The following is a 17021-nucleotide window of genomic DNA, read 5'->3' on the forward strand; positions in this document are numbered from 1 at the left end:
GAAATTTGTCTTTTCTAATCTCTCCTTTCGATTTTGTTTCAGAAAAGCAAGACAGCAATGTAAGGACTGAAACTATAAAGTCTCTGGTAAGAAGTCTCCCTGCACCAAATCATGACACCATAAAAATCCTCTTTGGACATCTGACCAAGTAAGTTATGCAAGTTTTTTGAGTATGTTGTATTATAGTTGTTGCTGAAATGAAGAACGTCTAACTTTCTGTCTATAAAGCAAAGGTTCCCCAATGTGTCCCATCCCAGATATTTACTTCTAACTAACCTCAATTTTCCTGCAGAACCTGAAAACCTACTCAATATAGGAATAAGAACCTAAAAAGAGAACTTCTGACAGCTTTTGTTTCTCCTGGCTTCTTTTCTTAACATGAAAATGTTTGCTGAGTGACTTTTAGAACCACCCTTAGGGCCCATAATGGACCTTTTGACATTGCTATCCAATATTATAGAATAAACATGAAATGATTCAGATGGGCATTGAACTACAGCCCACCACGTACCAAATCCAATGCCCGGGGCTTACATTCTCTGAATTCCACTTTGAGAAGGTACAGTTCATGTAGTCAGCTAGAGAGGAAAATTGGCAAACAGAGAGAGCCACAGGCCCAAATGATCTTGGGACCCATGAAAAGCAGAAAGTAAACAGGGAAGGCTAGTACTGACTGAGCAAGGAGTGTGGGCTTAGGAACTGAAGCCTTATTACATAGGTCCTTGTGGGGTGAGAAGAACCTAGATTCCATGCTAAATACAAACAAGAGACACTGAAGAGGTTAAACTGAGGGAATATACAACTGCTCTGCTGAATGGAGAATAGATTACAAATGTGAAAGCAGAAATACCATGAGCTACAATCTCTAGTCATCTAGACAACTTGAAGAAGACTTTAGGGGGGTGGTTCCCAATCTATGGGATGCAGTGACCCCTTTGGAAGAGGGGTCAAATGGCCCCTTCACAGGGGTCAACTAAGGCCACTGGAAAGCACAGATAGTTAGATTACAATTCATAACAGCAGCCAAATTACAGTTGCTAGTAGCAATGAAAATAACTTTATAGTTGGGGGTCACCACAACATAAAGAACAGCATTAGAGGATTGCAGCACTCAGAAGGTTGAGAACCATCTCTTTAGAGAGAAATGAGTCAAGAACTCTTATAAGTGGGTCAGGTTGGGTGTTCTGTTGTTTGTGGTATGATGTGGAAAGGAAGGAGAAACCGTGGGTGCCACTTTGGGTTTCTGCTTAGGCAAGTTGAGAAATGATAGTGTCACATACCCAGATGGGCAAACCTGGTGGAAGAACAGTAAAAACAGGTTTGAAAGCTCTATTTTGGCCATGTTGCATCTGACATAGCAGTTATTGCCTTCTGTTGACACCTTTAATAAGGCACAGTATGATACACGTGGTGACATCTGAGCTCTCACTCAACATGCGTAGCGTCAGTGCACTGCTCACAGAACAGTGAACCAAAACTGCAGTTGTGCCGTGTGAGATTAAAGTTGCTTAATCACCTGAGTCACTACTTAGGCTGAATGATTTCTGAGAACTATTCAACTAATCCATTCAATTATTTTCAATTGTGAATGTAATACATGCAACGGCACACAAAATACATAAGTAATCAGCAGTGATGAATATACATTTAAAAAAGTGAAACTTGCCTCCCAGTCATCCCTAGCTTGCTGAGCAGAAGTAACTAACATTATTTTATGCATCCTTCCAGACCGGTTCCTAAGTGCATGCAAACATATGTCTGCATGTTGCTTCTGCTGCTGTAGCACATAACCCTGCACACATTATTCTGCAACTATTTACAAACCATGAGCTGCCTTCCACTTCATTGAATAGGCCCATCTCACCACTCTAAGGATAATGCTCCAAGGCTGGTGAGGTCATAGCTTACTATAGTAGTCCCTGCCTTAGAGAACATATAATATCCTACAGCATTGTACTCGATGTTCTCTTGAAGTTCTGAGCATCTTTTAGCGTTAGAATGCAGGAAACAATGGGAGATCTTGGCTCTTAAATGAATAATAGAAAATGGGGGCTTAGAGCCAAATCCTTGGTCTATAGATTGTTTTAGTTATGGCCTCAGACATCTATAGCTATATTAAATAATATACTATATCCCGTGGCTATGACAATTAAATGATAGAATATACATAAAATGTCTGGCACAAGAACTAAACATTGCCGGTATGTTATTATTTTCCTCTCAAGATTTTTACCCAACATGAAAGAGATTTTCTAGTTGTAGTTAAAAACTAGAGTTCTTAGTAATTCTAAGTGGACAAAGTCAAAAGGCAAATCAAAAATTGCATAATTTGGAACCAAGATATACGCAGTCTTAGAGTTCTTAAAAACATCTATTACTTAATCACAATTATCTCTCTTTTTTTCAGCTGAAAGGAAAATAAGAATAAGGTCAATCGTAGAAATTTAAAAAAAATAATAAAGTAGAGAAACTAAGAATTGGCAAACGTCCCTCAGAAACGCCGAGTCAGGAGTTGTCTGAAGGTCAGGATTCTCTATGCCCAGGCATGCAGTTCCTATATAAGCATAACTCTGATATCTAAATGGATTTTCTAACTTAGTTAGATCTTCTGTTTAGCTCAGTAAAGCTTGAAATAGATATTTTAAATTAAGACTTTTAGATCAGATTATTGTATTACCTCAAAGCATTCACATTTTGAGATTTATCATTATGGGTAAAGGGGGAAAACATGTTATTTATCGGCCACCAGCCTTTCTTGAGTAGTGTGGCCAAATTCCATCCAGCACCAATCTATAAACAGGGATTAATTATGCATAAATGTGTGTACATGGGTATATCTTGTTAAGCATTTTTTCTAAGTTTTTGATAAACAGCTAATTGTGGCATGTCATCAAGGCTTGAGAGGACTAAGTTGAAAGATTGTTTAACTGGAATTTTAATATATTCGTGTTTGAAAGAATCATTAGCCTGCCTTCTTTTTTCTTGGTACAATTGGTAGGTCTTCAGAGACTATACCATCAATACTTGTGTGTAGTTTTATTACATAATGTATGTGTGTGTGTTAAAGTTTGGTTTGTGAGAGGGAGGGAACATAATAATTTGACAAATTCCACTTGATCTCCATACTCTATACTCAACAGAAAAACTATAGTTTCCAGAGCTGTGAGTTAAACACTACCCTCAAAGCAGAGAAGCAACTAACTGGGAACATTTGCTTTGGCACAGCTGGACTAGAAGGTGGAGAGAGGTCTTACCATAAAATCCAGAACCTTTACAGGGCTGTGATTATACTGCGCATGATACTACGTACGGACTGCACAGGCTAAATAGCCTCAGCGTCCAAAGTCCTCATTCTTATTGAAGTCAGAGTCAAGGCCTTTGCTCTTTCTCTGTCTGCTCTCACAAAATAGAGGAAAGGATTCCTAACCAATATCAGAAAGTTTTCACAATTATGCAACATTACAACTTTTCCCTATAGAGAACTGCATACTTCTAGGATACAGAAATGAGAGAAGCAAAAATGCTGTGGCTGTTTCATCTACAGACCTTAAGATTGGAGCCAGTTCCTACGATCAGAGCTGGAGACCGAAACTTCAGAATGAACAGTTGTCTGAGGATACTCTTATTTGAAACATTTATTAATGGCCACTTTCATGAATTAACATTATAGTGCTTGGACCAGGAAGGTCCTGTGACACCTTCTGAACCACCGTGTAAGAACCAAGTGCTATCTCTGTAAAATATGTCACAGTTGACTAAAGATGAAGCTAACTGGGGCTAGGGTACAAGAGCAGTCTGTTTACTAGTCAGTAGGAGCTCAGGGTGTGGCCAATTACAGGAGGTAGGTAAAAAGCAGAGAGTCACTAATGTGTTTGCAGCACATAGTTATAAGGTAGTCTTTGTGTAGGAGAGTCATCTGGCAGAGATAGGAGAAAATAAATTCATGAAGCCCTATTAGTAGTTGCAGTTAGATTTCAGTAGATTTCAATCCTGGCATGGATTGGACCAAATCTTAAGGGAACAAAGAAAGCAGGCCTCTGAGTTAGCCAGATTGACTTTGTGGCTTACGCTTAGCAAAGCAAACACAATCTCAAACTTTGGGGTGGGGGTGGGGGACTGGCCACAAAAGAACACTTAATTCCCACTTATTACATATTATTCAGGAAAGTAAAAATCTCTCAGAAATGGGTGGCCCTTTACCGTAGTTGGAAGAACTGAAGGTTCATATATAAGGCCTTGGGGTCAACCTCCAGCCAGCCAGCCAAGCAAACAAACAAATAGTGGGATTCAAGCATGCCTGAAAATATCTTTATAAAAATATATTTGCTGGTGACTTTTAGCTGCGAATAAGCTTTCTTAGAAGAGATTTGCACGTTATAAAATAGATTAAAAGGAGAGGTTTTTAAAAAATCTTCCCTTTTGCATTGACTCTAAGAAAATTGCCCAGCTGTTCATAGAATTCCAAGGTGAAAAAAAAAAATGTTACGAGTGAACAGGCAGATCTCATGGAAGCATGCCAGTTGAATGCCATGTTAAAAGGAGAAACTGTTGAGCTGTGGCTACTTTATGAGAGCAAACTGATATTTAAAGCCTCTGTGGTCTTCATGGATATTAAATAAAATATTCTGCAAAAGCACGTCTGAGGCAACTTAAATGATGATGACCTAGAAATAGAAAGGTTGTGTGCGGAAACCGTGGTGAGGAAACGGTGCACCCACCCTCTCTTTAGAGTGGCACCGTGGGCATTTCTGATATGCAGTGGGGGTCAGATATTGTTAAACATGAACTTCAACACCCAGGAGGCCTCCTTCTGTCCTCCCACTGGTCCTCAGGAGCGTCGCTGGTGAGGCTCACTCCTGCCCACCCAGGCCTCAGGCTGCTCGGATCTGCTGTGCTTTGGAGCAGGCTGTGTTTTTTCTGTGCCGTCTTCTGCCGTTACACTCTCTTTCTGTACACTTTGGTCTCCCACCCAACCACAACACCTGATATCCAAAGATTTGCAGGCTATGAATATTTTTACTGGAAAATGACGAACATGTACAAATTGTTATTCTCTTTCCCTCTCTCCTTTCCTCCCTCCCTCCCTCCCTCCCTCCCTCCATCCATCCATTTCTCCCTCCCTTGCTCTGTTTCTTTTCTCTTTTCTTCAGGGACAAAGGTAGCAAGTGGTTTAGAATTAGCTCGAAGCACAATGGCTTCTTTGCCTGTGTGTGTGAACATTACTCGTCACTTGGAAGAGCTCCCTAATGCACTTCCAGTGGGCCTCAAGCTCCTCAAGGGGACTCCCTTGGGAGAAGCTGGCCTGTGGTTAAAATTAATTATTCAGATTGTGAGGTGAAGCAAGTTTCCAACTCCCCATAGGGATTATTAAAATGTCATCTACCTGGGAAATATCTTGGCACAGAATTGATAAGATTGTGAACCAGTGATCAAGGTGCAATGATTCTGCCCATGTTGTACCGTTATTTTAGGAGAAGGCTTAGGGAGGCAAACATTCAGGGTGGAAGTGAAAAGATTACTGTTGCTCCTTAGATTTTGCATCTGAATAAAGAGTAGAAAACAGTAAACCAACAATGGTTACTGCCCCATTTATTGCTGTCTCCTGTTGTTGATCGATCAAGCATCACTCCCATGGGGATATTTGCCTCTGAGAAGAAGAAATTTTTAGCCATATTCTTCACCAAGATTCTTGCCCTTGTCTTAATTGAAAGAACTGGGAATTTGGAACTTGGAGTAGAAAAAATATTATAGTCCCAATCTCAGGCTCTATAAGCATACAACATTGAGACGATAAATAATGCCTTTAATGTTCCTTTTATCTGTGTTTGAGATATTTTAAATAAAGTATTACGTATTTGTTCATTAATTGCAAAAATCTTGTCGTCTGTCTACTTCCTTTAAAATGCCTTAAACGGGTGTCTGTTAGCTTCTAGGGCCTACAGGAAATAGTGGATTAACAAACTGTCAATCTTAGACCAGATCTAGCCTGCTTCCTGTTTTCGTCAGTACGTTATTGAAACACACACCTGTTATTTATATATTTCCTGGAAATTCTTTCATTCTACAAAGGCAACAATTAAGTAGTCACAAGTTGAACAAGATGTACCTAATAGTGAATTTGTTGCAGAAAAGTGTTTGGTCACTGAGTTCAAGGTTCAGGACACCTAAACCCCAGGCAAGAGTGTGAATTTAGTTTAGAGAGCCCAAAGGGCACCTTCAGGGTATACAACACAAGCTATCTTTACATGTGCACATTTGGTAGGCACCATATAAAAGCTAAAGATCGGGCAAGTTTCTTGTATAAAATGGGATAGCATATGTATATAACCTATGGTATCCTTCTATATATGAATTTAAATAATCTCTGGATTACTAATAGCACCTAACGTAATGGAATGATATAAAAATAATTGTAGCCATTTGCTACCGTTCAAGAAATAATGGCAAGAAGGGTATTCTGTGCATGTTCAGTGCAAATGTAAAAAAAAAAAAAAGTAAACACTTTTCATCGGTAGTTATTTGACTCCTCCAATACAGAACTTGTGAACACAAATGGCAAATTGTACTGTGTAGGAGGCATGGAGAACTAAAGTGTGAGGGAGAAAAAATGTCCTCCAAGATAAATAGTTACAAAGTATAAGTAGAAATAGAAGAATATGAATTTCGGAATATTGTAGAGAAGATAAAATTTCAAGAAAGCCCTAGCATTGTAAAGGAGTTGGCATCTCAGGACCATTGTGGGAGGGGCCACAGAACGGAGGTAAAGCATAAGGATTGCACAGGAAAGGATAAACAGAGAAGTGAGACAGGACACAAGTCTAAGATAAGAGGAGCTAGGCATCTAAGACAGGATACAGGTAAGAGAAGGGAACAGGCCAGCCACAAGTGCCACGGAGGAAGCACACCCTGTGTAGCACTTGCTCTCCAAGTGCATGAGGAGGTGGTAGCAAGAGGGTTCCAATAGGGTTCCCAGGCTTTGAACTCTCTGAGAGGCAATACTTGTAGATCATATATGAGGAAAAGGGGCAAAGTCAAATCACAGAAGGGCCCAAACCTAGGACATAGTATGATTTGGTCACCATTTATATTCCACTAGTGGAATGTAGTAGAGGAGAAACAATATTATCTTTATGTAAGTTTGGGAGCCATCACTTTGGTGAAGGTATTGGCATCGAACCACAAACAACCCCAAGCAACAAGCTGAAAACAGCATCCTTGGGGCCTCAAACGTTGGCTGTCGCAGGGAGCAATGCACTTGGAGAATGTCAAGCCTACTTACAGAAAGAAAATGTAGCAGAGGCAGAGATATTATATTTTGTGGTTAAGCCTACTAATTTCTCAGAAGAGGCCTAGAAAATGCTCAACATACAGCACGTGTGCACAAAAGCTTAAAATGAGTAAATAATGAAACAGGAAGTCCTCATGATAATAGACCGTTGGGCAGATTTCTAGCCGTGAGCAACAACTGTTCCTGTCTTTCACCTAGCATTTACAAAAACGCCCGGTGAATAAATGGAGCATTGAGCAAGGAGGGTGAGGATATTCTGTAGCTTGGGCTCTTGAAAATATTGGAGAGATTAGAAATTGGAAACAAAAATTGACTTGACCCCTTCTGCCACTAGCACGTTGGCCACAGGGGGAATGAAAGTAGGCCACTGAGTCTTTCATAGGGCTATTGGCAGAGACTGATACAGTGTTCCAAGCCTGGCCGATACTCAACAATTTTGTGGAATCGGTGGCATGTCCTGACTTACTTGAAGGTGGCAGTCACCTAGAAGTCAGTAGGTAGACCTGGGTGAGATCAGCTTCTTTGGGCTGGAATGTTAGAGACCTGACATGTTCAGACTAGGACTAAGAAATATCCCATTTTAAGGCAAGTTGTCCTTCTTATGTGCCTGTCCTTATCTGATCTCTACTCTCTCTGTCACAACGAAGAGCAGCCCTCGTCTGACCACAGAGAAGACAATATTAACACACCAGCCACCTAGTAAGAGTGACAAAGCAACGTGAGTGGGGCTAACAGGCTGCAGCAGCGTTAGGACCACTGTGACTCTCTCAGAGCAATTCTAATACTGCTTCATTAGGATCAAGTCACCATTACTTGTGTGGTTTTGTTTTGTTTTGTTTTTTTAACTATTGTCTGTAATTAGTAATAGGTGAGAGAACTTTTTCCTTTCATTGAAAACAGATTTTGTATACAATATATTCTGATTCTGGTTTCCCTTTCTAGTACTCCTCCCCGTGCATCCCTACCTCGTCCCTTGTCTCCTCAAGATCCATGCCCTTCCTGGCTCTGTTAGAAAATAAACAGGAATCTAAGGAATAATAATAAAATAAAACCAAACAAATTTAAATATGAAAAAATTATGAAACAGGAAAAACAGCCAAAAAAAAAAAAGTACAAGAAACACATATAGATACAGAGACACACACGTTTGCACACGGTGGAATCCCTTAAGAATCCCAAACTGGAGGCCACAACATATACACAAAAGACTGATAAAGTGGGAGAGGGGGCAGAAACACCTCCTTGACTTAACCTTATGAAACAAATAATTTTTGTGTCTATTGCTGGGCACGGGGCCTACCCTGGAGAGTGGTTTGTTTCCCCAGTGAGACTCACAGAGAAAAGTAAATTTTCATTTGCAAGTGGTTACCTCTCCTCTCTCTCTCTCTCTCTCTCTCTCTCTCTCTCTCTCTCTCTCTCTCTCTCTCTCCCTCCCCCTTCATTCCTCTTTTCCTCTCTCTTTCCTCACCTGATATTTAATATTTGAAGATAGCATGAAACATTTTGGAATTCAAACACATGATAGGGAGGTTGGGATTGACATGAGAGAGCTGCAATTGATAAAAAGTTCTCTCATGAGTGGGAGACCTTGGAACACTCAGCCCTAAAAGGGGTATCTCCATCAAACCCCTCCACTCGGGCTCAGGGAACTCCATGGAAGAGGGGGGTGCAAAGAGTGGACGAGCCAGAGGGAATGGAAAATACCGAGGAAACAAAGGATTTAGAGGAGACAAAAAATATAAAAGCAAAGGCTGAATGTAAGAATGAAGACATCTGATTGCAGAGCTCACTGTGTCCTTTTGTGGATAAGGAAATGTTATTCATCCGCTCTGTGGGTCAGAGACAGCAAACTTCAAAGTGGAAGGGGGAAAAAAATCACCCAGACCTCAAATCACCTGATTTCCAGTCTACCGGAACACACTGCGCTCTCCTGCCAACACCAATACTCAACTGTGGTTCCTGGGAAGAAGGCAACACATAAGAGTGTGCTGGAGAAGCAGCCTGGAGAGGCTCTGCCCTTCAGTCAGTCCCCCTAATTACACACCATGCATCATCCCACTCACTCAAAATCCCCTAATGCACCCTAAGCAATGAGAAGCCCCCGATGGTTACAGGAGCCTTAGCAGAACCGTGTGATAATCACCCTGCTCTTCCTCCCTCTTTCTCTTAATATGTTGCTTTCTATCCCGGAAGCAGGGAGATGCTGCATCCTTCAATAGCGTCTTTGAAAACAAGTGTCAAAACCCACCGATGCCTCTGCATGTGTTTCTCACACTTCCAAACAGCACTTTCTGGAAGGGCAGTGACAGAGCTGCCACTTGCCACCACCTTTCTCCTCTGTAAATGGAAAGCACTGAACCCAGATGCCCAACCACGGAAGACTGTCTTCCAGAAGTGGCATCTGGCTTCCTGGCAAGCCCTTCCAGAGAGCTGTTTGGGGAGTGTTGCCTTGTCTCGGGATCTGTCACGTGTATCTGACACCATGGCCTCCCTGGCTGGCAAGTCCAGGCAGCTGCCAATTTCTCTTGGTTCACCTTTAATTCTGAGAAACTAGTTCACTCATTTTCACTTCTCACTGAATTTGTTTCCCTCCCCTTTGTCCATAAGAATCCCAGGACGGCTCCAGTACCTCTCTGCTTTCCCCCTGCCCATGTTTTCTGCTGGCTTCTGAAACTGAACGAAATCTTCAGTCATTGAATCCCACAATAAAATGGGCTACTTTTAAAATATTTCTTAGCCCTTCTTATCAGTGAAGCCCACTGTAAACTGCTTTTCTAAAAAAAAAAAAAGAAAGAAAAGAAAAGAAAAAAAGAAAGAAAGAAAGAAAGAAAACCAACAACAACAACAACAACAAAACATTCCCTCCAAGTAATTTATTATGGTCTGTACACAAAACATGAAAGTCTTCTTGACATTTGTCTATTACTTCATTAAATCATACTGGCTCCCACACATTCTTGCTTCATGTTCCAGCAAGAACAAAAGAATATCTCAGGACTAGAACATGCAAAACGACATGACCATTCACAGGGGGCAGGGAGGGTCTTACAAACAGCCCCCACTTTGGGAAACTAAAGTTTTTTTGAAAGGAGCTTCCTTTTCAGTTAATATATACCTGTTTAATATATATTTTTAATTGTGAGGGATTTGTGGGGTTTGTGGATAATTGTGAGGAACACAGAGTCCAATGGTAGCCCACGCAACAGGAAGCAGTGACAAGGTGCTGACAAGTCCGGCAGCAGTACCCAGAATGCAAAGGAGAAAGCAGAAATTAGAGCTGCAGGGTGACATCCAGGAATAGTGAAGAAAGGGTAGCTGCAAATTTCCATGTCGTTTGGGTTTTTTTTTTTTTCCTTCATGCAAGAAAAAAAAAGGGGGGCAGAATCTGTATGAGATTTCAGACCTCGGGGCTGTAAAGTCTGGGTTGGAAACTGACTGGAGTGTAGCACGGGGCAGGAGGAAATCTCAGCCATAAATAAGAGCTGGCCCATGGCCAGCAGCGGGCTGGACCCATACTTGACTTTGAAGCACTTTACAGCTAAGTCCTCTCGGGTTTAACCTGAATGAGAGCCTCTGGGGACAAAGGCCTGGGTCAGGCCGCTGGGAAAACGGCTTTGGAATCCTCTGTGTGACAGTAAAGTCCAATTTTAGACTGGAATTTGGGAGTTGGGGGACATGACTCACTAGATTGCAAGAATCTCGGTTCTATTCCCAGCTCCAAAAAGAAAGAAAATAAAATCTTTTAAACTATTTTCTCTTCAACTCAACGGTATTTGGGGGGTCTATAATTTTCACCCAGACCCCTTTGCTAACGTGTGCAGAGGAAATTCAAAAGTGTAACTCAGAAGCTTTGCAGAGATCCGGGGGTCTCACCCCTAGTTATTTCATCTCTGTCCCTAAGCCTGCCTACACCCTTTATAGCTCAGCTGTTTTCCCAACATTCCTTTCTTTTCAGCATCTTTCTCCCTTGTGTCACCAATATCCTCCTTCCTGGTTAGGGTCAACTGTTCCCACAGAGAGTGAGGCATTTTACTGGTGCTCTGCATATACCTTGCTAAATCTTTTTAACTAGGAGAAAGAAGAAATGAAGTACATACTCTGTTCTCTCTAACCTCATCCTCCCCTGCCATCATAAGGAAAATAGGCAACTCCTGCGTGCCAAGCCCCTAAAGCAATTCATACGTCCCTGGCAATCACAGGATCTTGCTCCAAATCTTGAAGGGAATTTATCCTTCATCTGCCCTTCTCCCTATAGCCATCAATAGAAAGGCCTATTTTTCTCCACCCTTTATCATATTCCTTTATTTATTTGTTTGTTTGTTTGTTTGTTTGTTTGTTTTTGCATAGAAACTCTCACCCTTAAGACAAACTTTGAGTGGATGGCTGCCAAAAGTAACTAATGCAGTCATCGTTATGCCCAGTAATTTCTGATCCCAATGCACTCTAACCCAGGAACCAGTAGTCCAGAAGCAAAGAAGCATGCACTTGTATAGGGCACTGGAAAAAGCTGAGTGCGAAGGAGATGACCAGAAGGGGGCGTTCTCTTCGTCACGCAGCCACTTGAAAAACACAAGCTAATTAGCAGTCCGCAGCCACACAGCACAGCAGTTTGATACAAGAAGTGAACAATGCTCTACCTAATTGAAACTATAGAGCTGACTTAGGTAGGCTATATGCAATTACACAGATTGGAAGTCAGCCAGGACACGGAGGTTAACAATCTCTCCTTTCACAAAAGGCACCACAGGAACCTTAATGACCACAAGTGGCGAGGGCCGCCATCCTGCATCCTATCCAAAGAGCTCACCTCTCAGCCCAGGGTCCATCAGATGGACTCAATGGTGATGACTAATTGGCTAGAAGAGTGCCCTCTGTTGGCTCAGCTGTAGTGCCCGGTGCCTAAGTCAGGAGACTCAGCAAACAGGCTTTGAAGGACTGGAGTAGAGAGAAGGATGGAGCCGGTTGAGAATAGAAAGCTTATCAGAGATGCTAGGCAGGAGCCAGAAGGCTACCTGTGCTGTTGCTCCCGGGGCCAGAACTTCTGCCACGAGCATGTTTAAAGTAAGGAGCTATAAAGTAAGCCACCTGCGGGATTTGATTTGAAAATTATAGATTCTGATTTAGGAAGCCTAACACGGGGCCTGGGAATCTTCATAAATAGCTTTCTAGGAGAAAGTGCTGTTGCACTAGGGAACCACACTTTCACAAACCGAGTTCTGTAAGAAGGAAAAGAGGTTCTCTGTAGACAAAGGGGAAACTGGCAAGTAGAATACGATCTTCAAAAAGCAGTGTGACACCCAGAGTTATCCAACTTGCTTCATTTGTGCTGGGAACTGAGGTGAGCAAAAAAATTGGAAACTCCAAATTAAAAATGTGATCTAAACTCCACTCCACACTGGCTTGATCGTGAGGATGGGGAAGAAGAAATTTGGTCCTTGGCCTCAAGGGTGAAATGCCTACCAGACCAGAGAGTGTTCACATTCCTCACACACTGGTTACACCAGCCAGAGCATGCCTGCAAGAGGTCTGTTACACTGCCTAAGAACCAGCTTCATTGGGCTTGCAGAAGGAAGCAGAGGAAGACATGGTAAAGGAGTGCAGATCATCAAAGCTCACTGAATCCATGGTCAGTTAAGGAAGGGGAAAGATTCCAGATTGCTAAGTAACAGTCAGTGAGCAGGCCATTTTTAAGCTTCTTGGAGGCACACACGGTTGCTGCTGTTAAGGGGCTTTTATGATGAAACGTGCTTCTACCATGAAGGAACCTAATTGTGGGTGGGATTGACAATTGCGTTCTTTAGCTAAGTGGGTTTTGGAGTAACTTCTGCATGTTTTGTGACTTTTTAATGATGGAAGCTACTGACATTTGAGAAGAAACACACATACTTGAAAGGAGATATCTATCCATCTATCCCTGGAAGTAACGCAGTTCACTCCATTTAGACACAATGCCAACTGCTGTAAACTATGAAAGGTAAATTTTAAATATACATCTATTCTCATGTATGCTTTAGCCTTATCGCTACAAAATGTTATCGCTTGTCTCGTGTGTGTGTGTGTGTGTGTGTGTGTGTGTGTGTGTGTGTATGATGTCACATATAAATCATTTAGAATATTCAGCTATCTAAAGTTAGTATGATAAGCACCTACCCCAGAAGAATGTAATATGCTCAATAAATCTGTGTTATGGAGCATTTATTTTGTGGCCCAACATCAGGTAAATAAAGTTTAGAAAATAAAGAAATGTAAAATTGGAGATCGAGGGATATGCTTTTGCATAGCTACCAATCTAATGGCATGAGTGAGGGCTTAAGAAAAGAGACAGGATAATTTACTGCTAAGTAGAACTTGTTGTTCGTGACTCAAATGAAGACACCTAGGGAAAGCTCAGCTGTGGCCAAGAGCAGGGTGTGCTATGGAAGAGGGAAGAGAAAAAGCAAGTCCAATGCACAGAGTGACTGGGGATGAAGGTGGGGCTCACAGGAAAGTTGAAATCTGAGGCCTCAGGCCACTAGGAAGCAACCAGGTTATTGATCAGTTAAATAGCATAAGTTCTGGACCTAGAAGAATGGTTCTGTGGTTAAGAGTGTTTACTGTTCTTCCAAAGGACCAGGCTCGAGTCCCAGCACCACTATACTGGCTCACAACTACTGGAAACTCCAATTCTAGGGCAATCTGGAACCTTCTGCTGACATCTCTGGAAGCAGTCATGCGCATGGTACCCATGAGTGCAGCAAAACTTTCATATACATAGAATGAATTTTATAAAATCCAATAAATAATATAAGTTCCATTTGTAATTTAATTATCTCAAATAATGCAATTCTACTGTAAAATGAATGTAGAATCAGACAGTCCTGAAGAGCCTGGAGCAAAGCTGGAAGTCCATCAGTTGTCTAGGCTGTTTCCTCTGTTTCTGGCTTTGGCTGTGAAAATAACCAGGAAAGGGGGAAGCTCCTAAAGAGGCTCTAAAACATATGTTTTTGCTCATCTTTTTAAAATGGTACTTGGAGGCCTAAGGAGTAGGAGACAATGTCAAGGTGCCCAGCCTATAGACTACAGAATAATGAGACCACCCATAAAACTGAAACATCTAGAAATTATTATCGAGTGCCAATCATTGCCCCTGTGCCATTCTAGAGAATGTCCATCTACTGAGGATTTCACCTCAACGTTATGAAGGCTGTGATAAAGCTAAGCCAGATAACACAAAGCATTGAGTTGTATGATAAGGAAAGAAGTGCCATTGCGTGCTATGGAGCTAGCAGAATAGAGTGAGATGACGGACAGTGGAGAGAATTAAGAGTGCTGCGGGGACTCTGCTTTGCTGCCCAGTAGAAACTTAAACAGCAGCCCAGCCACAAACTACTTGATGTACAGTGGTGTCCTGCCTACAAAATATGCTAGGGTACTGATGGCACAGAATTTGTGGTAGTAACCAGCCAGTACCTGGTTTGACTCAAGGTCCACCCCACGAGATGGAACCCATACCTGACATTGTTTGAGTGTGCCTAAGAACCAGAGATTAGATAGCCCAGGTCCTAGGGTAAAAACCAAATATTACTTACTATTCTAAAATAAACAGAAAGTAGCAATAAGATGACTCCTAATGCATTTGGCTATATTAATAGACCAGAGCCTTGCTCAGCTACCACCAGAGAAACTTTCTCCTGCGGCAGATAGGAACAAACACAGAGACCCATAGCTAGATATTATGCAGAGAGTGAGATACCCTGGAACACTCAGTCCTAAAAGGGGTATTTCCATCAGATGCCTTCCCTTAGCATCAGGAAATCCTTGAAAGAAGAAGCGGAAAGGATGTAAAGGCCAGAGGAGATGGAGACGTTTTCTTGGACACCAAGAAAACAAGACCCTCTAAATTTTTTTTCATTTTTTTCTCCTTTATTAATTTATTCTTGTTACATCTCAATGGTTATCCCATCCCTTGTATCCTCCCATTCTTCCCTCCCTCCCATTTCCCCTTATTCCCCTCCCCTATGACTGTGACTGAGGGGGATTACCTCCCCCTGTATATGCTCATAGGGTATCAAGTCTCTTCTTGGTAACCTGCTGTCCTTCCTCTTAGTGCCACCAGGTCTCCCCCTCCAGGGGACATAAGACCCTCTAAATGAACAAACTCATGGGCACTGAGGTAGTATGAACAAGGCCTACATGAGTCTGTACCAGTTGGGATCCTAGGGCTGAAAGGAGAAGTGAGGACATATCTCCTTCCCTAACCCAGAACGATCTATAGTTGATAACCACATGCAAATAAAAATTTAGGTATCTTCAAGGAAGTCCTACTGGAAAAACAAACTACACTTAAGAGTAGGCTGTTCACCCAGCAGTAGATGGTCACAAAGAAGGAACTCAAGGGCATCTTTGGAGGTTCCTTACTCATAATGTCATGTCAGGGCTATTTCTTTTCTTTAAAAAAAAAAATTACATTCCTGCATGTGCAAATGAGTAGGTCTGTGTTTCTTGTACCTTTTCTTGGGCTCTTTTCCTTTTGTGTGTTTCATCTAATTCCAATGTGTTAGTTTTTGTTTTATTGTACTGTATTTTATTTTATTATTATCCCATAGAAGCCTGTTTGCTTTCTAATGAGAGACACAAAGGGAGTGGATCCAGATGGGAGAGGAAGTGAGAAGGAGTAGAGGGAGGGGAGAGCAGAATCAGGATATATTACGTGAGAACAAAAGCTATTATCAATAAAAAAGAGTAAAAAAAATGTTCTATGGAGAGGAATAAAGATAAGGTCATTACAGCATTAAGAGTGTAGACTATACAAACACATGAGGTGAGACAAGGCACTAGTGAGGATGGATCTCATGAGGGTGGTCCAGGCTGCACCAAAGCCAGGGCTGTTGATGTATGAGATCCAGAAAGGCAAGGATGCTAGTGTGGCCATAGAGAAGGAGGACAGGAAGAGAAAGGGAGGGCTCACGAGGACAAGAGTGGGTTAAGTGGGGCTTTTGGAAGTGCTAATGCCTTAGTCTTTCTCTGAGGCATAGAAAGAAGAAGAGGAGGTTGCAGGAGTTGAAGAGCAATGACTTGAACCGGCCTTCTCAGAAAGAGCTGTGTGTTGAGAATACATTCTGGGAGAACAAAGTTTGACAGGAAAGCTGCTTTCCGATAGGTTGGGAGAATTGGAGATTGGCTGAAGCCATGCTTAGTGGTCAGCTTCCTCAGTAGGTGTAGGTATAACATGTCACTCCTTTGCAACTGATCTTACCATCTTCAGCATAGACTTTAAATGTGTGTGTGTATAGTTAGCCTGTGGTCCCACATCTGAAAATTCAACCCACCATACTACCACAAATCAAACACAGTTTTAAAATTCTTTTATTTATAATAAGCATACAGAGATTACGATAATTTTTCTTATCACTATTCTTTGAATAATATAACAACTATGTATACGTTGCTGGCATTGTATTTCATGTTATAAATAGTCCAGAGATCATTTAAAGTATATAAGAGGATGTTCATCTGTTATATACAAATACTGTATATTTTAAATAAAGAACTTGACCTCTATATAGGAAATTTTTGTTAGTAAAGGGAGACCTTATAGCCAGTCTCTCCAGGAAATTGAAGGGGTAACTATTCTACAATGGGTTTTTTTACATGCTTGAAAATCCAAGCAGAATCCAGCCCCAGCACTCAACACTGCATTGAGCCTAGGGGCCTTAAACAGAAAAGACACAAGACTTAATTCAGGGACAGCTGA

General features: G+C 41.6%; 1 protein-coding gene across 1 annotated transcript in view; it reads left to right on the forward strand.

Annotated features, from left to right (window-relative positions):
• Nucleotides 1-17021, forward strand: part of ARHGAP15 (Rho GTPase activating protein 15) — a 618627-nt gene that overhangs the window by 559979 nt on the left and 41627 nt on the right. The window contains exon 13 of the mRNA XM_084799881.1: nt 43-148. Within this exon, the coding sequence (XP_084656007.1) occupies nt 43-148 (106 nt within the window). The remainder of the gene's footprint in view (nt 1-42; nt 149-17021) is intronic.

Source organism: Acomys minous (genome assembly GCF_964271855.1).
Source record: "Acomys minous genome assembly, chromosome: 10".
Classification (NCBI taxonomy): Eukaryota; Metazoa; Chordata; class Mammalia; order Rodentia; family Muridae; genus Acomys; species Acomys minous.